Source organism: Onychostruthus taczanowskii, unplaced genomic scaffold (genome assembly GCF_017590055.1).
Source record: "Onychostruthus taczanowskii isolate IOZ18803 unplaced genomic scaffold, ASM1759005v1 scaffold59, whole genome shotgun sequence".
Lineage (NCBI taxonomy): Eukaryota > Metazoa > Chordata > Aves > Passeriformes > Passeridae > Onychostruthus > Onychostruthus taczanowskii.
In genome coordinates this window covers 2,359,826-2,384,733 of record NW_024503568.1, presented here as the reverse complement: position 1 = coordinate 2,384,733, position 24,908 = coordinate 2,359,826, and the positions used below count along the sequence as shown (strand labels likewise).

General features: G+C 37.3%; 1 protein-coding gene across 1 annotated transcript; it reads right to left on the bottom strand.

Annotated features, from left to right (window-relative positions):
- Nucleotides 1-500: 500 nt before the first annotated feature.
- On the bottom strand, nt 501-4,499 carry SOSTDC1 (sclerostin domain containing 1). The gene is made up of 2 exons (XM_041418253.1): nt 4,041-4,499; nt 501-1,816 (listed from the first exon to the last, which is right to left on the bottom strand). The coding sequence occupies exons 1-2, from the start codon at nt 4,243-4,245 to the stop codon at nt 1,401-1,403; spliced, it is 621 nt and encodes a 206-aa protein (XP_041274187.1). The 5' UTR covers nt 4,246-4,499; the 3' UTR covers nt 501-1,400.
- Between the last annotated feature and the right edge of the window lie 20,409 nt (nt 4,500-24,908).

Sequence of the window (24,908 nt, the reverse complement as noted above, 5' to 3'; positions counted from 1 at the left end):
CCCATGATGAAATCTTGCCCATAGTGTTTAAATACAGCTTGGAAGATTAATAACAGGTGATTCATACACTATGTGATGAAAAGTAGATTAATTACTAATTTTCTGATACCTTCTATAAGAATCTATGAATAAAAGTGCAGGACTCTATTGGTTCCATAGAAAAAATGAAGCCATATGTAATTTATACCATTATACTGACTTGATCATTACTAATGAAAAGAAAAAAAAAAATGGTGGTGTCTCACTAGCTTGTAAAATTTCTCAAATACACACTTCTTCTGAAATCTAGAGCTTGAGAATTGTTCAATAAGAACCTGACTTGGACCATTAATAAGCACCATCTGTTAAACAGTCATATAAGATTTTCACATTGAGAAAGATTGTTTCAATGTTAAATTTTATGGATAGGCTTTTTTAAACCAAATAATATTCTCCCTTTTTTTAAGTGTTGTGGCTGGTTGAAATGTGCACATTTTCATACAGAGAGCCAGACAATACCATTTTTTAGCAGTGTTTATTTTTGTAAAAAAAAAAAAAAGAAACCAATGAATTTGAAAGAAAGTCATATCTTTTGATTGCACACTTTTTAAACAAAAATAATACAAGATGAAGAATGAAAAATACAGATTTTATGTTGTTATGTCAAAATAACACCTAAGTTTATGGATGTTCAAAATTAAAATATATATACCTAAATGCTAAAATGTCTATTTTACATTATCTACAAAATGTATGTTCTACTCCAGCCCCAAATCATAGGAAAATACTTTGATACATATGAAAAGCTATAAACATAAGGAAATTTTGGAGGGAAATACACATAAAAGCTCATTAAATAATTACAACAACAAATAAATAGTTTGTTCAGCTTTACTTTTTGATTGCTGCCATGCATATTTTAATTTTTGGTATACTGAGATAAGAGAAAGGTGAGCATGCAAAGCACTTTTTTTTTAGAATTAATCTGAAAGCAGATACATGGTGTTGTAGTTTAAGCTGTTGTCAGAAGATCATAAAACATGATATAAAAGGCAATAGATGTGATAAATGTTCTCAGGAAAACCCACAACAAAGCATCATTTTACAAAATTGACTTCAGTGAATACTCTTGGCAAATTTTCTTTGCTTCCATGGCTGGAGAAATTGTAAAAGTTTATAGTGTGGTTTTGGAAGGCATGTATTATTCCCCATCTTGAGCATTTGGAAAATCACCCAAAAAGTCCATATGCTGAGAATGCCCCTTTTGATTTTGGTCAAAGCAATAAGCACGTAGCATCAACTGAGAACACAGCAATGGCAGACTTGTCTTTAAGCAGTCAGAATGGTAAAGCAAATGGTTACAGGTGAGTTCAATTTTGGCACAAGGAGTGGGAGATGAGAGAGCAGAAAATGTTTGACTTCTAACTTGTACTATGCTTGCTGGATTTACTGGCTCTTTTCCTTTCTTTGTGGTGCTGGATGGGTTTTGCTTGAGAAGTTCCCTCGAAGTTGTGGCTGGATTCATTGTGCTGCCTGGTGTATCGCTTGCACTTGCAGGCTGTGACCACAGTTATTTTGTAGGTTCTTATACTTCCGTCCTGGCACTGGAGCTGGATCCTCTGAGTGCGAGTTTTGTCATTGACACATCTCCACTCCTGTGAGCTCCGCCTGCTCCAGTACTTGGTTCCGTAACCTCCTCCAATCCAGTTGGGCAGCAGTGGCAAAGGGAGGCATTCACCAGCACACACCAGTTCTTTCAGGGGATTAATGCTGGTGCACTGGCCATCTGAGATGTACTTGGTGGATCTCAGTTCTCGACAACCAACTTGAACGCGATCTGCAGAATGCACAGAACAAGAAACACTGAGATTCAGAATGGAGTGATTTCCTTAACCAGTCATTTTCACATTAACCAGGCATGTTTTACAGAAGTTAAAGTAGGCTTTAATCTTTACAGGACATCTCTTCACTGTTGTGTCCCCCAGCACAAGGGCCTCAAGTGCTGATGGTATCTCTGGATAATACCACAGCATAAAAAAATCCTAATGACCTGCACTTCAGCAGTTGTGGTAGAAGAGGCAATTTTATTCCCTATACTTCTTCTCAGGGACATACCTTTTAGAAGAGAAAAAATGCCCCAAGGGAAGAAATGTTTCCTGCTTATTCTCAGTCTAGGGAATCTGCTCTGTGATGTTTACAACAATTATGTTGGATCATTAGCAAGGGGGAAAACAGTGCTTTGGAAACAGTTGAAATGCTTTTAAATTAATTTCAAACAGTGTGTTTCTTCTCGTTCCATTGTTATAGTGGACTGAACTCTCCCATGAACTCTGCGGCTCCGGGCAGACACTGCAGAAGTGGTAACAGCTGAAGTTACCACAGAACGGGGTTCTGCCTGTGAAGTTTGGATGATTAGCAGTAACAATTTCAGAGGGGTCCTTTCGCCCTCAAGAGAACACCATCTTTGTAACTGTAGTAGTCTGTATATTATGTGTAACATAGAGGATCCTGCAAATTCTCTCAGGCAGCTGACGGAGCCAACATGCAGAGCTTCTCATACAGGCATGTTTGTACCCGTCTCTGTGTGCGGCTCTGCACCCTGCAATAAACACAACTGTTTATTTCAGTAATTATACTTTGAAATAAATGCCCACAGCGTGCTTAATTTTAATAAGCAATCTTTACTGTCTGTGCTCTCCCTCTTTCCGAAGGACAATTACGGCACAGATTCTACACACAATGCAATTAACTAACGCTTTTAAAATAGAAGTAATTACTAGAAACATTTCAGAATGAATCATAAAAGGCTTTGAAGGTGCATCTACATATCACAGCTACAGGCTGCTTCTGTTTCTACTTGGATTTTTGGAAGCAAGTTCTGAACGGAGGCACTGCGTTAAGATTGCTTCACCCTGTCCTCTGTGTCTCAGGGTGGGCAGGAAGAGGGGACTGTAAATCTGCAGGCTGATCCCAGGGAATATTGACAGGGCTGCTCTACTGCCTGCTTTGCAGAAAAGATTCAGGCTTGCCTTCCTGCAGCTGCACTCAGGAATGTACCTGGAAGCATCTGGTCACAGATCTGAGTTTGTCTTTCCTTCTGTTTTTCTGTCTTCCCCGGCTCAGCTTTTCACCAGTGACAGCTCAGTGACAATGAATACCAACTGGGCTGTCCCAGTAATCTCATAATGATGAGATGTTTCCTGTGCATTAAAACCCTTTAGCATTCATAAAAGCTGACACACCTGGCTTAGCTGAAAGGTATCGGTGTCACTTGTTGCCTTCACTTTCCAGGGATGACTCTATTTTTATCAAGTTGCTGTGGGTGGGTTGGTGTGTGTGTATGTTTCTCTATCTGGATTTCTTTCATTTTAAGGAGGTGTGCAGGGGAGGGAACAGATAAAGTCAGTAGGTTTCCAGATCCCCACGTATCTGACTTATATACATAAAACTCAGAAGGAAAGGACTGGATATAAAAAAGGCAGGTTAGGGCAGAGATCATAGGTAAATTACGACCTGATTTGTTTACTTTTGCTGGAGGTGTTAAGCGGGTAAGTGCTACGGCAGGAAGTAAAACTAAACAGCGGGAACAAAATTCAGAGTTTTTTATTGCACTTGAAAAGTAGCCCAGACACCTCCCCTGCCCGCAGTGGGAGGTGAGTCAAAAAAGCGAGCGCTCTGGAAATGCCTCTCTGTCCTTTTTCTTTATCTCGCTTCCCTGCCGGATAGATGCCATAGAACCCGGCATTCCTGGATGAACCTCCCTCAGGAAGTAACCTGCCCGAGAGAGCCGGTCCTACAGGACTTCCCAGCACGGGGGTGGGAGGGCGGCTGGCTCGGAGGCCGCCCGGCAAGGCAGATCCCGGCCCGGAACCAGCAGCATCTCCCCGTGGCCCGGCTTCCCCCAGGCGCCCGTTCCCTGGAGCGCCGCGCTCGGGCTGGGGGGCCGGGGCGCTGCCGTGGGATGCGCGGCTCCGGCCGGGGCTCCGCTCCCGCTCCCGGGCCGGGCCAGGCGGGGCTGCCGCCCACGGCTGCGGTGGAAGCGCCGCCGGTGGGATACTCACTGTTACGGTCGGATCCAGTGCTGGTGTAGTGCCTGCCTCCGTTTCTAGCTTGATTCAACGTGCTGTTGCTACTTGGGCTCGCCGCAGCGGGTTTAACAACGTGAGAATAAAGTATCTCTGTGGCATCGTTCTTGAAAGCCAAGTAGCTTCTCGTGAAGATGCAAGCCAGGAAAAAGCCGTAGAAGTGAATGGCAGGGAGAAGCATGGCTGGTTCAGGCTGTCTGACAAAGCTGGATGAAATCTTTTCCTTCTGCTTCTTCTGTGTAACTGAAATTGCTCTTGCAGGTTTCCTTTATATATTCAGAGAGGTTTGGCATTCATTCAGGTGTAAAGTTGTGGATAGCTTCAGAATGAAAACCCACAAAAGGGGTGGGGTCCCTCCATGAGCTGCGAAGACCTTTCACCAATAGGAGAGAAGACTGCAGTAAAGGAGGAGTTAGATGCACTAATTGCAGGATTCCTATTTGGGGCTTTTGAGGGTATCAGAAAACTCTTAGGAACCAGTACACAGCAGCATTCAGGCTGAGACCTAGAGACTGCCAGCTCTGCCCTGCCATTCCCTATGGTCCTGCATGCCTGGCACTGTGGCTGATGTGACTAACACAGTGACAGAATGAATCTCTCCTGTCCAACTTATGCAAAGTTATGTACCCTCTTCTCAAACTGAGATGAGCTCTATAAGGATGCAAAATTTATAGAACTTACTGAAGACTGCTGGTTACACAAATATTATCTGCAATATACCAAAATTATTTTTTAAAAATATTGTGAATAATTTAAAGCTGCCTCTAGATGCTTTAAATTATGCAGCTTTGATCAACAGGGAGTACTGCAAGGGAAATTACTTGGTTTAGGGGAATATTCTCTCCCTGGTGTGCAGAGTTATAAGTCTGTATTTCTGTATCACCACACATAAAAAGTGTCTCCTCTAGGCTCCTTAGTGCAAACGTATCCATATTCATAGCCTCTCACCATGCTCATTCACCAAACTAGTCTTTTTTCATTTTGTACATTGCCTAGAGCATTCTTATATTTTAATGTATTATTTCATGTGATAAAGGAAACAAGAGAAAACATGCAAATCTTTTTTTTTTTTTTCAAAATTTTGGAAGAATAATCCTTACTTCGGCATACTTTTTTGTTGTGGCATGCACTTACTTGATTTTACATAAAATTGCACAGCCCAGATACAAACGCCAGTGTAAACTGAGATATTGCCAGTAGGCCAGTGCTTGTCTGCATCATGGTGAATGCTCTATAGATTTTCAAAATAAATAAAACAACAGTGATCAACACTGAAAACTCTAGCGTTCTAACTAGAAAGGAAACCCTTTTCTTGGGAAAAAGTATAGCCTTGCAGAAGGCCATATTAGACTAAAGATTAGACTGCAATCTCACTTACACTCTCTGTAATTGAGTTGGTATCTAAAGTCACACTGGATTTTATTGCTGCAATAAAATCATAGGTGGAACACAGGTTAGTTACATCTATTGCCAGGATCAAAATCTGTCATTCAGAGAAGACAACTTTGTTTCACCCTAGTCACAAGCAGACACTTGTCTATATCAACAACACTTTCCTCTTGCATCATTAAGAAAGTTATCCTGGATTTCAGCAGGACTAAGGACGCATCCACAGTGAGTGCCAAACTGATAGCTTTTGCTTAAAGGACGCAGGAAAAACAGGAGTGTTGCAAGGTGAAGTGAGTTTTACTGGCAGAGCTGTGTGTGGGGAAGTTGAGTTGATTGCCTGCATCTATTATGACTAGCCCAACCCAGTTCTGGAATAACAAGAATGTTGCAAGGCAGAGTGAGATCTTTCAGCAGGGTAATGTATGGAGGAGTGGGATCACTGCTAACCCCTTACAAAATGCCACGTTCCACTCTCATGGAGAATCTAATCTAACCCCAAAAGCAAAGATGTATATTTTACCTCCCCTTAAAAAAAAAAAAAAAAGAAAAAAATAAAAAAAAATTAAAAAAAAGAAAGAAAAAGTTTTCTTAACCAAATAATCAAAAAAGATATGTACATTGCAGATAATTAATATTTGAGCTTTTTTTTTTTTTCAACATCACTGAACCTTGTAGATGTTGAAGTCCTACTTCATTTTTTTTTTTTAATATTCACAAATCATACAGATCTTTACACATCTCACCTACCCTGCAGGATAGTCTCTGTGCTGAACTGAGCCACTGTAATTAAAAGCATGGAAATGATTTTCCAGTTATCCACAGTACCTGTGTATACCAGTCAGGAGACCTCTTCCTAGTAGAGAGATTTTCCCACATCAGACAAGTCTTTAAAAAGTCAGAGGTTACCTTGAGAGCTGTTTTCTCTGAAATAAGGCATATAATCTTCTCACAGGGAAAATGAATGGGACTTTGGAGTCGTTTTAGGGCTGGGTCTACAAGGAGCCTGCTAGGCCTCAACCTTTCGATGAAAGCTAATGATCATCCTTTCAAATTTAGTCTAGATTTTAAACCATTAGGTTTGTCACGTACATCTCTTGGTCTTGTCACTTAGAGAAGGAAGACCTCATTAAAAAGCCTCTTACAGCCTTTGTAAAGGAAAAGTTTGGCCCTGAATTTGCCACAGGAAAGATAATATAGATTACCTCGTTTTTCTGTGCACTAGACAGAGTAGACCTTGTTTTAATTTTATTTGTGATTTCCATTTGTTACAAATATTGTACAAAAATATTGTGATTTCAGTTTCTTGGTCAGTAGTGTGAGCCTCCCTGCTTTGAAAGGTAAGCAGGCTTCTGAGGAGTTTGTCAGTTTGATTCATATTTTCTTTATCAAACCTAGAGCTTGCAGTCTTTCACTTTTTCTGAGTCTCCCTGGGAGAGATTAGAAGTTGCTTGAAGGAATTCTGATCAGATAAATTTGGTTAATACTTCCTCAATGAACTTCAGAATAAAAAGGTGTTTCTTGTTGTTTAACTCAGAATGAGTTTCCAGACTTAAAATATATTTTGCTATCATTAGTTAAATGTTGTGATAAGTTGTCAAAGGTGAAGGCTCTAAGTTATCCTTGTAGCCTCCAAAATAGACTTATACAGGGTATAGTCTGTTCTCATTCTAGTCAGATTTGATGGCTTGTGTCGAACATTGCTCTGCTTAATCTGTAATATTGGCCATAAGGAATATATTACACAAGGTCTTTGAAGTCTGTACTGGCTTCCTTTTTGCCCCTGGGCATAACTCAGGATGTTCTTATTGATCTATAAAACTCTATGAGCTTTGAGTCCTAGGCAGTAAATTCTCTCTCCTTTATCTTCCATTATGATGCTTAAGATTAGCTGGGGCATACTGACTATACCTGAGTGTCTGGAGAGGTTGAGTGCTCAGTGTGAAGGGTCCAGGAGTCTGGATTTCACTGCTCCCAGGGATACAAGAGAGCTTCATTCTGCTCCTTGGCATGGTGCAAAGGCCCTTGTTTATTCAGATACTTGAAAAGTGACTGTGGGGAAGACACAGGGCAGAAACCCATTAGCCAGATTAATTTGTTTGTACATGTACCCAGGGATAAAGTGCTACGTTTAACTATATGCTTTTTTCAACTTTACTGCTCCTCATATATTAACAGCCTTGCTTCTGAGTGAACCTAAAAAGAGTGGTAAAGCCATCCATCACTCTTCAGAGAGAATGGTATCCAGAGTTATCTGCACCTTAAATCTTGCTTTTTGCATTTTCTGTGATGGAAAAACCACTCTCTCTCAATGGATGTGGAATAATATAAGGCATACGTTCCATAAAGATCCCAAAAGAGAATTCCCTTCTTCATGGTCATTTATAAGTCTGTCAGGATCCCATTCTCCATGTTTCTTAGACACTCTAATGATGTCCAAAGGGCAAAGTTTTGTGCAGAGTGCACACACCTGTCTAGCAGCACAAAACAGCCACAGGGAATAGAAGAGTATGCACTGACAAGTACAAATGACTGCCAGAGAGCCTTGCAAACCACATGATCACTGAATGTGCACAAAAAAAAAGGAATCCTCAATTTTTCAAAACACTTAGGCCTGCCCAGTTTTAATAATGACAGAAAAGGACCAGAATTAGAATGAGGGTGTCATGGAAAGAAAGTTCAAAATTTGTGTTTATATTTTTATTGTTAGTTCCAAGAAGAAGACCACTGCACTTTTGACTTGTTTCAAAGCTGGATACTTTGAAAGTAAGCACAGGCTCAGATAAATGATTGCAAAAAATAAGCTGACATTTATTACTTTTTACCTAAAACAGAAAGGACTGTCAGGATATTTTCTGTTAAGCAATAAGTATATTAGTAATGTACTTCAAAGCTGCCTAAAATGTGATTTGGAGCTTGATAAGAGAACTTGTCTGAAAGTGAGGTAAAATTGTAATAAATGCAACTGCTGAGAACTTGTAAGCTGTTGTGCAACAAGTTAGCATAGTTTTAAAGCTCATACAGAAAACATGCTAGAGAACCAAGATACCCTCCCATGCTGCCAATTGTTGGTTTTTGAAATTTGCAAATTCCAAAACCAATCGTTGGTTTTTGAAATTTTGAAAATTCCAAAACCAACGATTTTTTGAATACTGAGGTTTTTCTATACTGACACTTTTTAATTTTCTCAATAAATTACACTTGAAAGATTCTATGGAAAACATAACATATATTCTCATTAATAAGAATTACTAATTAGTTCTGATTTATGTCTTCTTCATCTCCCTAAATGCCATATTACAATTTTATTTTTTTCTGCTTACTCTTATGCATAATGTAGACAAAATAATTTAGGTCAGGCTGCAGCTTCAAAGAAGGCAAATTATACTTTTATCAAAAAAGACATTACATAGTTCAAAAAGGGGGGATTTTTTTTTTTTTTTTAAATTCTAGGAAAATTTACAGTAGAGTGAAGAACGCTTCTTGGACATTTGCAGTAAGATTTTAAGACAAGTTTGAAGACAATGTGGCTTATCATCAAAAACATATTTTATGATTTCTGCATGTGTTGAAGAAGAAAAAGTATCAAAACATTTTACAAATGAAAAAAAGAATGAGAATAACAGCCTGTCCACTGGTGATAACATTTTTGGAAACTCTTAGATGACACTGAAATGTAACACTTCTCTTTTAAAGAAATTTAGAACAGGAAAGGTGGATTTTTTTTTTTTTTCCCCTACACATAGACACTGAAGTGAACTGGACTGTGGTATCTACATATTTTTGTAAAGTGTTGCCCTAAGGAGTGAAAGTCCTATTGATTTTCAGTGAGCCAGTTACTTAAATGCTTTTGAAAATTTTACCCTCAGGTTAAAATTCTGAAACTCCTACTCAATGTTGGACAGGCAAAGTCCCATCAGCATGCCCCAGTTGCAAATAAAACAGAAACTCAGTAAAGGTTTTGAAGTCTGACTTGTTTCTTTATGTGTAATTAACTGAACTCTTAATATATCACTATGTTTCAGTAAACTGCTTTGTGTTTCTAATTATGTGGTCTGAAATGATTACAGTGTATTTAAAAAATGCACACTCTACTACAAACCAGCAAGAAAAATCTGGCACAGTGTCAGGATTTCCAAGGCAGGCACTTGCCAAACCTGTTGTTAGATCCAAAGTCATAATTTAAAAACAAGCCTACAAGGTATCTGGAAGAAGATCCCTCTTTCCTTCCTTCTGCTCCATCTCCCACTCCCTTTACAAGGAAATCACTTTGCGTTATCAAAACAGAACACTTACTCACATTTGTCTCCTGATAGGAAACTTGTCCCTGCTACGTTCAGATTTTAGTTTTGACTAGTGCACATTCTTGTTAAAGAAAAAAGTTACCTTCACCAAGAATGAGAGTGTCCAAATTCTTCAATCAGATAAACATGCACAACTCCTTGCTGAAATTAAGGAAGTTCCTGAGGGCAAAACCTGGCCCCAAATTAGAATTTTAATAATTGTAATACTGTATAATCCTTTCCCTGCCAAGAGACAAAAATGGCCCATCCTGCACAAAAAATTCACAGGTTTACCACACACTCAGTATCAGGGTTTCACTCATGAACCTCAATATACTTGATCAAAGTCTATAGAGCTTATTTTATTAAAATTAATCCGTCTGATACGATGGTGCATTTGTGCAGTACTGAGAATTTCTTATTTGCAGATGTGGGATCTGCTATAATCCAGCAAATGTTTTCACATTATCACCCTGGACACAGCTTTAAATACTGGGAAGGAACCTTAATTAAAATGGAAATCTGTCTCTTTCTTAAAGGATCTATCTTGATGTGTTGGTTTTTACTCTTGGCTACCTGGAAATACAGAGAGTATTTCCTTCCTATCAGAAATTTGTTTCACCTAATTTATTTTAGTTTCACCTAATTTTTTTTTAGTCCCAAACCATTTCATGCAATAAATGAATGAATCAGTCTGAATGAAATTAAGACACAGGACTAAGTATCATCTGACTACACAGACACTACTGCTCATTCTAGACTTCTTTTCCAGCAATTTTCACTACCTTGAATTCACATGTAAAAAGAAAACATAACAGGAAGTGCTGATTGAGATCTCAGTGGAATGCTCTAGAATCTCTTTTAAAATTATATATTTACTGAACTAAAGCTTAATAAACCTTATTTTGACTACAAAACCTTAACTAATAGAGTGTCAAAATGCACAGTGAGGGTTAAGTTTCCAAAATTCTAGGGCTAAATGCCTAATAGTTTTTAGAGGTTTTTACAGTGAAAGCATTTAGTTGTTGCAGTTGAGTCTTGCCACTCACAAATATAACACATAGAAACACATGCGCAGTCTGTTTGGTGAAGAGTGTGAAAAATGTTATTGACATGAAGTTGAGAGGTGGGAATGAATATTCAGTACATTCCACCCATTCTCCAGGTTCTATGTAAAATTTAATATCAAAACACTTCAGGGAAGAAGAAGAATGGCAATTCTTTGCAGCCATAAATGTCAAGATTTCAAAATCTTTTCTTCAATCCAAGTCAGAAAAAAATCTTCACATTCTGACTCTCCTTACAGAAGAAAATTCAGAGAAAGAAGAAAATCTAGCCAGATGTCACTATTTTTATTTTTTCTTTGATTAATCTTGACTTTTATTAGTGGCAGTTCACCAGCTGATAAGGATAGGATAATCCTTGCCTTGGGTTTTAAAGGATAATTTATCTCATCTTATCTAAGCTTAGAAGTCACTCAGTATACCTTCATGGTAAAAAATAATTATTAGCAGTACTTGCTTCACAGTTTTAAGCAAAACAATCCCCTAGCCTGAAGTGCAGTGGGATTTCAGTTTTCATCTAATGCTCTATATCTCTATATCATCACGACAAATCAGCACTTTTGAATTAAAATGTAGTTAAAGTTATATGGTTACAAAACAACTTAACAATGAAACTGCTGTCAGCAGAGATAATCAGCAATTATTATTTTAAAATTACTACTTCTTCAAAGATTAAACTTTGTCCATACTGCTCAAAACTGGCCATAACAGCTCTTATCACTGTTGCACCTCACATCACTGTCCAGGAGCTAAACAGGCTCAACAAACAAACACATCTTACACAATAGTCAATTGACTCTGTTTATGCCTGTAACCTTCAGGCAACTAAGACATTCTTTTTCCAATGCAAAGTGTCGTTGTTGTGACCGACATTTATTTTCAGTCCTTAGTCTTTGGAATGGCAAACTGATTTAGATGACTTATAAACAGTATTCAAGAAAGGAAATGTCAGAACATTCTGTTTGTTCACTTGGCCTTTCTGCAATTCTTCAGAGCTTTTCAAAGGGTTGCTTTTCTAAAATGTATCCTAGCATGGAAATGTTAGACAAATAAAGCTTTCATAACTGTCAACATCTGAGTTTGTTTTTCAGGAGGAATATCTCCAATAAATTTTCCCTCTGAAGAAAACCAGAGTAGTGTCCTTCTTGGAGTTTTCATCTAAAATGCTCTCATCTCATATTCATGCTTGCCTGATTAGAACAACAAAGCACTTTTTACTGTAAATGAAAAATCCTGCAGATGAAAATTCCTGGTTTGATTCTTCCCTGATGGTAACCAGACTGGCCTCCTGTAAGTCTTGGTGATGCCTATTTACTTTGTAGGGCTGGATGTATCAAGTCACGTTAGTATAAAGAGCTAGTAAGAGACAGGATTTTGTTTAATTTCTGGGTTTTTTTCTCAATACATGCTACCTTTGCTACCTCTTAGGAGGGTAGGATAATGAAATCTTGTCTTCCAGCCTCCCTTCAGAGTTTTGCCTCACAGATGCTCATTTCCATCCACCTCTTGCACAGCTGAATGGAATTAGCGCCCCATGCCGAAACTCCCTCCTTTTCTTTTTCCATTGCAAACTCTGGCAAGCTGTTGGAGTGTGAGAGGTGTGATAACAACTGCCTGGCATTCCTGTGTCTGTCCACCTTGTTCCTCTGTGCAGGAAGCACATTGAGCAACCAAAAGAGGAGACAGATACGCTCTAGGAGCATATCTCTGCAGAGATTTTTTGCACAATTGAATTTTCAAGGAAGAAAAAGCATTTGAAGTACCTATAAAAGCTGCACACTTGCACAGTGTCAGAAAGAGCCAGTAGATCAGGTGGGTCCAGGAGGCAATTTGGGGACATATTTTATAAATTTGGTATTCTGAGGAGATTTTACAAGTTCCTATGATTTTATGAAGGTAACTGTTGCTGTAGAGCTCCTTACATATCTATGATGGCTTTCTTACTTTATGGAAATCACATAAAGGAAAACTAGTTAAAAATTACTTATGTATGTAAAAGAAGTTATAGCATTGTTTTTGTATTTTATAGGTGTAGAGGATGCCAGTAAATGTTATAGCTCAAATGTCTACCTGAACTTTGAGGTTTTGCCTTCTCTAGCTGATAAAAAGTTTCACAACTGCTTCTTACTTGAACTTTACCACATTTACATATGTAGCCTCTTATAAACTGTGCATAGAATAGATGTCTTTTGCTCTTTCTAACAAAGAATATAGAGAACCAAAAGAGGATCTCTTACACAGAATAAACTCTTTTGTTGTGGTCAACCCAATCCATAATTCTTGTAGACATAGATCAATATAACGTCTGTTAAGAAAAGAACTAAAACTGAAGTGCTGGAGTGAATTTATCTATTAATGACTTTCTCTCTTATAAAGTGAGGAAAGTTGTTGTTTTATTACAATTAATTCAATCAACAAGCATAAACAAAACTAAAATGATATGATGCGTACTAAGGACAGAGGAATGTATGGCCATGAAATGCATTTTATTGTACATACTAGAAAACACTTTTAAAAAAACTGTTTAAGTTAGATAATTTGTTTTCTAAACTGTCACAATGAAGAGCCATCTGTGCTTTTTGCTTCAGCATTAGGGATCCTTGCTGAAGTCAATGGAAATCCTTCAATCATCTCACAGGGAGTTGTGTTTAGGGTCTCCATGCAGTAAAACACTCACCAAGGGAGTAGCTGGCCAAGTTCTGAGGTTCTGAGTGTGCGCTTTAAAATAACCCAAAACATCTTTCCAATAGATGGCACATGAGATTTCATAGTCTAAAATGTAAATGCAGCAATGATGTCACCACCAGCCCAGAAAGCTCTTAAGTAACAAGTTTGGACTTAAAGGCCAATATGAACTTCAACTTTCTATATGCAGCCATCAGAATGGTCTTTTTACTAACTTTGGCTCAATTAGCATTAGATTCACATTTCCCTGTTAAAAAGAAAGATTCATCATATTTATGAATAGCGTGGTTATAAAAATTTTGATTTATCCATCTTGTTTAAACAGTTTACATCCTTTAGTTGTTTCCATTACTTTATGTTTATTACTAGTGTCAGCACACTTGTGCTAATTATGTGATGGCAGTCCTTCCCAAGTACTCATTCCAAACATCTGAGGCAGGACTTTATCCATTCTTCCTGTTAGAAGTGTAGTCTGTTTTGAGGCCACTAGTGAATGTATCATATCCTTCCCCCCCCCCCCCCCCCCCCCGCAATATGCACTGTTTCCTATGGGCATTCAACACTGAAGCTCCAATTTCAACCTCATGCCACAGGCAGTAATGCCACTATAAATTAAAAAAATCTGGGACTGTCCTTGAAAGAAGTTTAGGAATCCTCCCAGTCCCATTTTGTCCTTTTTGTATCACTAACATTTCATTATTTTGATACAATATGTAATACAGCAGTGACTTAATACCACGTCACCACATAAGACTTATCACACTTTGTGAAGCTACAGTACCTGAAAGAACTTGAAAATATCTTAATTATCCCACACAGAAAGATTAAAGGAAGGAAGAGAGTCCCAGGAATACAGAGGGTGCTCAATGTAACCATACTTCAGGATTACTCTTGGCTAGGGGTGTTGCAGAGGATTGAAGTCAGTCATTGTTTGCCTTATTACCCTATTACCGTGTGAGAAGAAGAAACACTGAGTGTGCTCTCCAAATCTAGCCTTCAGCTTTGTGGCACACATAATTTTTGCATGGTAAAAGTTCAGACTGTATCCTGAACCTTAATTGGTTTGGGCTCCAGCATCAAAAAGATGGCGGTGTACTTGAAAATATCTCATTAATCTAATCTCATGATTTTGGGACCATTACAATGCATTTTATGTCTAGGATTTGCCTCTCTACTGTCAAATATGTGTGGATCTCAGAATATTCTCAAGACCTAACTCTTCCATAATTCACACCACAAACCCTTAAACTAATACCGAGGAGTTATTTAGATGAGTGCCAGGAGGTGGAAAAACTCTCACTACTCTCAGCAACGTTGATTATACTCAGTGGCTTTGTGTGGGCCAAGCTTTTGTTCAGGCAGCCTGCCTGGCCCGCACCCAGGCAAAATCAATCATAGTAATGGTTCATCAGCTAGTACTGGGAGGTTGGTTTTCTTTGTAACAGTGTAAATTATTTAAAACCAAACTGTGAGTGGGCTATGTATGAAAGTGGAGATGGAAAAATGGTGGGACATGTGGCTTAGGGTGCCCATATGTGCAGTCAAACCCACTTTTCAGTTTGTAGTCTAGACATGGCCTTATGGCTTGGATTTGGCAATACTGAACATCACAGAGATGAAAATAGGGTTTAATACCCTAAGGCAGATAGATTGGAATGTGGAGAAAACCTAATAATGCAGGTTACTTTAATGTCTGCAGTATGACTGTGGTCAATCCCTCTCTTTTAAATGGGGAGGGAGAATTTCATGTCATCAAAATTTGGCAGGTACAATTCAAGACAAATAGTTTGAATCTCTAGTGAGTGTGGTTTGGAAATGAAATTAAAGTTTCTAATAAATTTCTGTAAATTTTCTTTCTGAATGTTCAGCTAAACACAGCTTCTCTCTTGGAGGCAGCTGTAATAATAAAATATTTTACATTTATAAAGTGCTTTTCATCCTGAAAAGTCCCAACAGACTTTGAAAACTGTGTTCAATCAAAATGGCCTAAATATGACTAAACTGCATGGGGAGCAACAACCAGACATGGAGGCACAACACATACCTTGGGCTACAGAAGTTTGGCCATGAACATTAGACTAAAACTCTACCACTACTGAATGAATACTGCAGTTTTTATTTACATGAAATGGCCAGGACCCTGGATTTTTCAAAATACTCAGTTGACTGTAAATTTTACTGGTCCACTAAGTACCTGGAAAGGTAGAAGCAGTGAAATTATTTGGTTGGGATTGGAACAGTAAAAGTCTGCATATCTTAAAGCTAATGCTTAGAGTGTTAGGCTTTGTTTGACAGATACATCTGGATACTAGTTCCTGTGCTTTGCATGCTGCTGAGACAGTTGTCAAGTACAACACCTTAGTGAGGCTGCAGACAAGCAAAAGTCCTTTCCTACAGGAGAATGGACTGAATGTTACCAGCATTCATTTGCCTGACTGGTATGCTTTGCTAAAAATAAAAAATACTAAACATAGCAGTAACTTTGAAAGAAAATAAGTACTTCATACAAGCAGCTAATACAAGTAATAATATTGGGTGAAGGTATATATTAAAATCACAGGCTTTTTCATGAAAGTGGAATTAAAATGGAGGATGTAGTGAGTGATCTTTCTGTTTGCTTGCAGAACTGTCATGTAGCATTGTATTTTGGCATCAAGTATTTTGGAAGATCCAAAAATGCTTGACACAAGTCAAGACTGAAATGTGTGCTTCTTTAGAAGCAGGAACTCTCACACAGTTCAACTGCAATTGTGCATAAGTAAGGCAGGATCTAGCTTGCTGAAGTGTAGCTTGAGAAGCTGAAATGCTGTTAGTTAAGACTGGAAAAGTAAAGGATTTACTACATGGCATTAGAAATACTAAATCAAATTGAAACTGCACTTTTGTGTATTGAGGCAAAAGTCCCAAGAAAGTAAGAATGTATTTCACCCAAAAAAACAGATTTTTGGTTTATGTACTCCATGCTAGCTTACTCCTGCCAAAGGACCCATCCTCATCCAAACATTTTGTGTAAATTACCAGTAGAACACTTAGGGACAATACACAACTCATATGGTACAGATAATAAACATGTATATAAAACATTTTAAAATACACATTTTCTTCTTCCCTTTCAAAAAGTAAACTATAATCTACATGCTTTCTTTTTTCTTTTTTTTTTTTTTTTTTAATGAGTTTTTGGAAGAATTCTCTTAAAATTGGACCAACTTCATTTTAAAAGAAAGTAATGATTGCAATTGATGTTGCTTTTTGGGACCTATTATTCATGAAAACACTTTTTAGCTTTCCACACATGGTCCACTGGCCAAGTACTGTATGTTCTGTGTCACAAACTGTAAATTCCTTAACAGTATAGCTTTGTTTCAGGGATAACTGTTAAGAAAAACAGAAGAGAAGTACTCTTTTTGTAAGTGTATTAAATACAAATTTTTATTGTTTCTGATTTTGTGTTTGTAGGAGAAACACAAAAAATGGAAAATTGATTTTGGATGAAGTCTTTAAAAGAGATTAAGAAAATCAGCTATCCACTTTAGTTGGTTCACCAGGATGGTTTATTTTCTATCACCTGGACATTTATCTGAAAAAGACAGTCATCAAAGCAAAGCACTGTTTTTCAGTATAGCCCAAGAATCTGAGACAATGAAAGCCACAAAAATATATGTAAATTATTCATTCTAAAGTCTACAGATATGACAAAATACTTGATGAATACACATGAAAAATATTCAAATGTTATTTCTTAAATGGAAGAGTAAACAGAACATAGATCAAATTTTATTTCATTTCTCAAGGTTTAAGACTGAAGGGTAAGGGGATATTGCCAGTTGATTTTATACAGTACATCCAGGTTCTTTTGTACTGAAATTCATTACCTGTATTGACTAAAGCATGTGTTTCAGAAAGTCACTGAAATGTGAAGGAAAATTTCTTCAGAGATGTGGAATCCATCCCTTCTGCCAATCTGGACCTTCTCCCTTGTTATTAAGAATATATATCTAATCTGTAGCCTGAAAGTTTGGGATTTCATTTTTTGACCACAAAAACTTCTCAGCTATAATACTACCTAGAATTTTCCCCTATAAAGGTACAGGCACACCAGGTCTCAGAGATCTCTAAACCTTCTTTTATTTCTCTCATTTATCACTGTTCAGTCTCTCAGACAATGCCAAGCTACTCAGCTGAACACAAAGGAGTTATTTTTGTCTCTAAGAATATGGTATGAGGCATGCTATACACAGAGTACAAAACATCAAGGCATTCATGACAAAAACCTAATATAAGAACAGTGCTGTCAAATTCTGAGCAGTATAAGAGTTATATCTGTCTCCACCTTTTACAAGCTTTGCTTCATCATGCAGATAGGTACTTCTAGAAAATTAATTTGTTGAGGTGGAGCCCCCCTTGCCTCTGTTTTTGGGTTTTTTTAAAAGATGATATAACAAAAGCTGGGCCTGTTTCAGGCTGATTGCTAATTTTTCACTATATGCTGGTAATTTGTACTTCTGCACAGACCAAGTTTGCATTCTCTCTAGACTCATCCTGCAGTATAAATTCCAGATTCATTAGACTGATCTCACTGAACTGTACTGGTTTATGAATAAGTTATACAGACATTGCCTTAGATTCTAAAGCTCTGCACAAATTGGGAAGTTGGTGCTTTCATGGACATGAAACAAATGCCTCCCAAGAACTTGTGGGATGAAGGTTGGTGTCATTTGATGTGAATTGGGAGGAAAGTTACATGTTCAGGCGAGCACTGTGGTTTCAGACCAAAATTTCATCCCCTAGAGGTATATTTCTATATTTCTTCTGTATTTCATCAGGCAAACACATGAATCTGCAGAAGGCCTTAGCAATTATACTGATGCCTCACATACCAGCGGAGCATGACAGTCCAGGAGCATACCAAGGAATAAAGGCAGTGAATGCTGAATTTTAAACCACATAAGGGTACATGTAATTGCTCCTCATGCTTCATAAGTGCTATAGAAAACACTGGGAAGTTAAAACCTCAGAAATTCTACTAATAAACAAGGATTTAACACAAAGATTGGAAACTAATTAGAAAATCCGAGACAGAATATAGTGAATAAAAGGATGGAGCATACTATTAAATAGGGTGCCAAGTAGCTGCACATCATCACTAAGCACTTTATACCAAATTATGTGCTCTACCTCAACCATTTCATAGAAATCTTATTACTTAAGCCAAAAGAAGCCTGAGTTCTTGGGCTTTTCCTTTTTTCTTCCCCCTTGGTTTTTTGGGTTTTTTTTTTTGGTTTTTTGGTTTTTGTTTTTTTTTTTTTTTTTTTTTTTTTTTTTGGGTTTTTTTTTTGTTTTGTTTTGGTTTGGTTTTTTTTTTCCTTTTCGTGTAACTGTTATTTACTTGTCATTCTGGGCCAGTTCTCTACATAGAAGGACACTCTCCACGAATCATGCTGCTTGAGATTGAGAAGTGGCTGAAAGATGGAGGAGGACAAGGCATAGAGCTGTGATGGGGGAATGTCTCTTGGGAGGACTGCACAGATCAGGGCCAGAGGGAGGCCATGAAATGGTGGATGCACCTCCTGAACCATGACAGCTCCAGAACCTACCTCCTCAGCCAAAGCAGATGCTGGAGCGTACACCAGGAAAAGAAATGTTGACGTTCTTCAAAGTTAATTAAATCAGTCACAACTGTGAGTGTGGGATCTACATGGTATGGAGTCAACCTTTTTTTACCCATGACTTCTGCATCTACTTGTCCAACAAAGAAATTGCCATTGGCAACAGTTTAGTTTAGCTGACATATACATAATGAAGGACACACTACAGGAAGCATAGATTCTATTTTTATTTTCTACTTGGTTTCTCCTGACTTACTGATTTGCTAGTAGAGAACTTAAAATGGTACGGTATTCTTTCATAAACACAACCAGATTACATTCAAATACATACCTACAGCTCCATTCAGTAAAAACCCTTCAATTCTCATCTTGTGGTTTTCTGTGAAATTTTTTCAGTCTGTCACATTTCCTTTCTCTATTGTTACTACAGACTCCATGGGGTACCATAAGTGAAGATTCAAGAGAATGCTGTATTGTAAGATCTTCCTTTTGTGCTGGCTTTTGTCCTGGCAGGAGATAAACCATCTTCACTCTGTCTGGGACACAGATGGGTATGGGCAACATTCTTCCACTACTGAGTCATTATTTAAAAGGATCTATTTTTCCACTTTTTACTGGCCTCCCTTTTTCAAAATTGTGTCACTGAATAGACTGTTGAGTATTTTATATTTATATAAGCTTGGTCTTTTCCTAAACCAGCCTGAATTGATTAATTTAGTGTCAATATTCTCTAAACCATGCAGAATTTCTTTGGTTGTAATAAAATATGGACACTTTAGATCTTCCTGACTCCATTGCTTGTTGGCTGATGAAAATGAGCAAAATGTAATGCAGCAATAAAGAACACTGTTTATCATGGGGGGTTTTTTTCCAGATATGGCAGTTTAATAAACTGTAAAATTTGTCCTTGAACATTCAAGTGTCAAAAAATGTTTGTGAATTTCAAGTATCTGTTGTTGGTATTTGTGAAATATGCACACAACTGTTTTTTCCTTCAGGTGCGTCCCAAGGCCTATGTTGTGGGCCATCCATAAGGTGGATAAATGTACTTAAAACAAATGTTTATATTTGCAAATACATATTTTTGTACTATAAAATTTGGTTTTGCTCAGATATCTTACAGTATTGTAGCCATATTCAGTCTCATGCTAATGGTAAGAAGCAGTATTCTGATGAAGACCCTTCACAAGCATGGTCCCTAAGTAACTCAGACTATCAGACCTTTGTGTTTAAACATTGATGGTAACAAAGTTTAAATGCTGATGATACCTGCGGCAGCATTTAATCACTGAAATTTCAGCCTGTGCTTCTGCAGTATTTATCATGCTTTTATTCACATCACAAAACAATCTCAAAGCATAGAAACCAGGTAGCTTCTAGATAAGATTGGTCTAGAAGATATGCTCCAAAAGCACACCTAGTGTTCTCCAGCCACAGACCCAGGCTATCTATCTATCTATCTATCTATCTATCTATCTATCTATCTATCTATCTATCTATCATCTATCTATCCCAGAAATCCTGAAATGTGTTACGTGGCTGTTAAGCTCTCAGCACTAACTCATGCCAGAAATGCTTTCCCATTAGCCTGCACTTGTCACTAAAGCAGACATCATTTACGTGGCTCACCTCAACTGACCTGCAGAGCAGAGATTACCAAAATGGGCTTTGCCAGTCTGATGGAAATTCCAGCCCATTCAGCCAAGCGAACCAAAAAACGGAAACACAACTGGGGCAGGCTCTTCTATGCTCGACGATTCACTGCGTGCACCTAAGGTATGTAATGTATTAGCTAGGTTAAAAGCCCTGGATCAAAACTTTTCTCTTTAGTCAGAGTCCAGAACAATTAATTTCTAGAATATGCTTTTTTTTCCCCCTTGGTGTCATAGGACAAATGTTTTGAGAGATGTCCTTAGAAAGAGAGTGTTCTACTGAATTCTCTATCAGCAAAAAAAGAATTTTGAAGAATTTTGAAGAGAGCATTATTGACAATGTATGTTATGCATTTGCCTGAAAAATGCATTTTGTCTGCTATGTTTATATTTCTCATGAAGCATGCGAAAAGAGAGATAGAGCATCCTTTTTAATACTAAAAAAAAATTGAGACAGAATTGCATCTGTGTATAATTATAGCTGATGTGCTGAAAATTTGAAGATCTATTGTGAGCTCATCCTCAGCAAAACCTCACACAATCACCCCTTTTTGTGCCAACAAATGAGTTAAATAGCCTGGATTTTTCCACATTGCAGTAGTGTTGGGAAATATTATCAACACCACTGTATTTCTAAAGAGGTATCATACTTTTTTTTTCAATGCTGGTTTCTAAGTTAAATTTAGCTGTAAATTTGTAAGCACATGCAACCATGTAGTACTTTCCCATTATAAAATACATTAAAGAATCTTAAAATACACAAGTTGTATATGTAAAAGAAAGTAACCACAAATTCTTACTATTCAGAAAGCAGCAGTATTCCTGTAAAGGGAGGACATAATTTGCTGAAATTACTTTTATTAGGCAAGCCCAATTTTGACTTTTATGAGACCGAGATAAGTAACATGGATTTCTTAGGTTATTTTAACAACAAGCTGAACTATTCAAGCTTTATAGTCACTTTTAGGATGAATAATGCTTCACAGATTGATCCTTGCATTTACCTAAAGCTCTAAATTTAATTTTAACAATGTAAGAAAGGCTTTACTGGGCCAGACCAATGGTCTATCCAGCCAAGTTTTCTGTCTTCAGCAGTGGCAATAGGAAAAGTTATTCAGAGATTAACAAACCCAGCTGTTCTCAGAGGTCCATTCCTCTTTCTCTTTCCATGACACACCACTGTTGTGTCAGGGCTGTCAGAGGTACATCCTCACCCTATTTTGATACTGTCCACCCATTTTTCTAATTCCTTTTGGACCCTCCTGATGTCCTGAAATCCCATGTGATAGCAAGTGTCAGAAGTCCACTATTTTGTGTTTAAATAAATACTTTTTAAAATTTGCTTTAGGCTGATATTCTATTATTTTCAAGTTTTCATATTATAAGATAGAATGAACAGCAGTTTTACTTCTAGCTTATCCAGAATTTTCATGACATTGTCACTTCTCTTCCCCACCTTCTCCTTTCGCTGCTGAAGACTCCCAATCTTTTTAGTTTCTTCACGTAAGTAGCTGCTGAATTCCACATTATTTTAAGTTCCCCTTAGAGCTACATGTTTTATACAGAATGCCAAGACATTCTGTATTTTTTTGAGAGTTTCTCATCAACTCTGTGATTCAACTGCTATACTGGCAAAAAGAAAACTGAAGCTTTTCATATTATCAATCTGATAGTTGCTTTTCTAGCAAGACAGGTAACTTTTCCCTATTGTTTATGCATACAGGTCCAAAAATTACTTCTGGAGAATACAGTTTGACTTTCCTCCTTACTAATTTCCAACAACTATTTTATGAGTAATGCTATCCTTAAAATTTAATATTTAAACAGTACCTCATTTTTGCTATAGCAGGTTTTATTTAGCTGTGCTTCAGTAATACTTACACTTTGCTCCAGTGTGCTATTTGCTTTTTCCTTTAGTGCATTTATCTATATCTACTGCACTTTTAATTATGTTAGGCTCTCCTGGAATGTCTTTAAAGTGTTGCTCAAAGACTCTGAATCATGTATATTCGTTGCCTTCTCTGACACTCAGTATTTCTTCTGCTCTAGTAACTTTGACTGAATACTTTTCACCTTCATTTGAGGGGTGTTTTTTCCACCTCATCTGCTACAGAGTTAATTTTGCATTAGTAACAGGTATTATGTACAAGCACAGAAGCTTATGTCCACAGGTAACTATCTTTTTCCTCCTCCCAGGAGAAAAAGACAAGCATTGTGCTGACTGTTAGAGATTTATAGAACACAAAGCCCTCATTCATTCTCGTTTCAGGGTCATCGCTGTGTGATCTTCTTTGAACAACTTGCAGATAAGCATCAAGAAGTCCTCATGAATAACAATGACTAAACTGTCATGGCAGTAATAGTATGATGGAAGAGAGCATCCTTTAAATGTAACACATAGTAAGGAATGTGGAGAAAACTTCCAGCCTTACAGTTGTGATAAAATACCAAGTGCTATTTGTAATATATCGGGGAACTGGAATATTGATTGGAATCAAGTTTTGGACAAATGGCTTATTTAACCAAGAAGAGAGGGGGGTTGTGTTTTTAATAAAGCAGAACGATGTGCGGGAAGCTCGGAGAATACAGTATCTTTCTCTGGCTCCTTTATTCCTCTGTGGGAGGCCACTTCATGGCATTCAAGGAGATGCCCTGATGGTGCTGCTGAATTTCATATGAGCACATTGACAGGATGCAGAGTTTGGCACAATTGCTTATTTCTAATCTGAATTACAAATAGCAGTGGTGGCAAAGATCCAGACTGACCTATATTGGTGGAATAATTCAAGTAATTATTCAGGAAACTGTAATGCAAACACATTTATTTGTTTATTTTCTTGTGGGGTTCAAAATGCTGCAAGAATCTCATGGTATGCTACACAATTGTGAGTTCCATGCTGCATACTTAGATTAATAATATGGTGAGGTATCTCATGAGACTGAGACAAGAAGATACACACAACAAGGTTCTAAGGAGTGATAAACTGTTTTTTTTTAATTCCTGGGTAAGTTTCATAGAAGTAGGACACATGTGAAAATTGGATGGTAAAGATTCCCATGCCCAGATCAGCTAGGAATGTCATGTATACTAATTAAGCAAACAGAAACAAGAAAATAACTTCTATGTATTTTTGAGGTGCATACAATTCACAATAAGACAGGTTTCCAGTCTCAGTGCCAGATAAGCCTAGTCAAAAAAGATAATTGATTGGTTTTATGCACCATTGCACAGTGTCTAAAGGCATTCATAATCTATGGTTGATTGCATTTTGAATATTGCCAAAATGAATACAATCCCCTCACTGTTGGACAAGATCACAATATTTATATTGACAATTAAGAACTTTGAATAATACATGGTCTCATCATCTTCTCTATAAAATTAAGACTCTTTTATGTCTGAAATCAAAACCAGTCCAAATAGTTAGGATTTTGACAACATTTTTTAATTACAATTGCTTATTTGTATAAGTTGTGCCTCTGTCATATAAATATGAAAATACATTCTCACAGTATGGATTGGATTCAATTAAATTTCCAGTTTTTCTTAAATTATCTTATAGTAAGCTGTCTGCCCTTGCAAAATGAGATATAAAGGAAGGTCTTAGTTTGTGAAACTGAGAGAAAAACACAATGTTCCCATTTAAAAATTCTGTCTCAAAAGTTAGTGGTAAATACAGAGACATCTTTCAAGAAGAGTGATCACATTGACTTTGCCATAGCAAAAGGCTAAGGGAAGAGTATGTTCTCTCTCTGAAAAATGTCCTGCTTCACAGCCAAAATTTGGAATAAAAAGCTATTTAAACATTTCTGAGGGAACATGGGAACCAACACTATAGCCTGTGAATGTCCCAATCAAACAAGAATGCTGAATTGTTTATACCATACCAATTGTCAGGCACTTCAAAGAATTATTCTCAGGCTCAAACTTCACTGTATGCATTCAAGTATTTTAAAAGCTTTTTACAACTATTTTATTAAGATATCTTTCAATCCATTTCATTTTTTTCTCCCTTCTGATTGCAGAGAACTCTACTATTTGGGCATCAGGATGAGAGTCAGTAGATATTAATTTTGTTTCCATCATTGCTATTTTGTGCTTTGAATTTCGCACTGATTAAAAAAAAATATTTATTAAGGTTCAGGATTTATTGATGGAAATACCTAT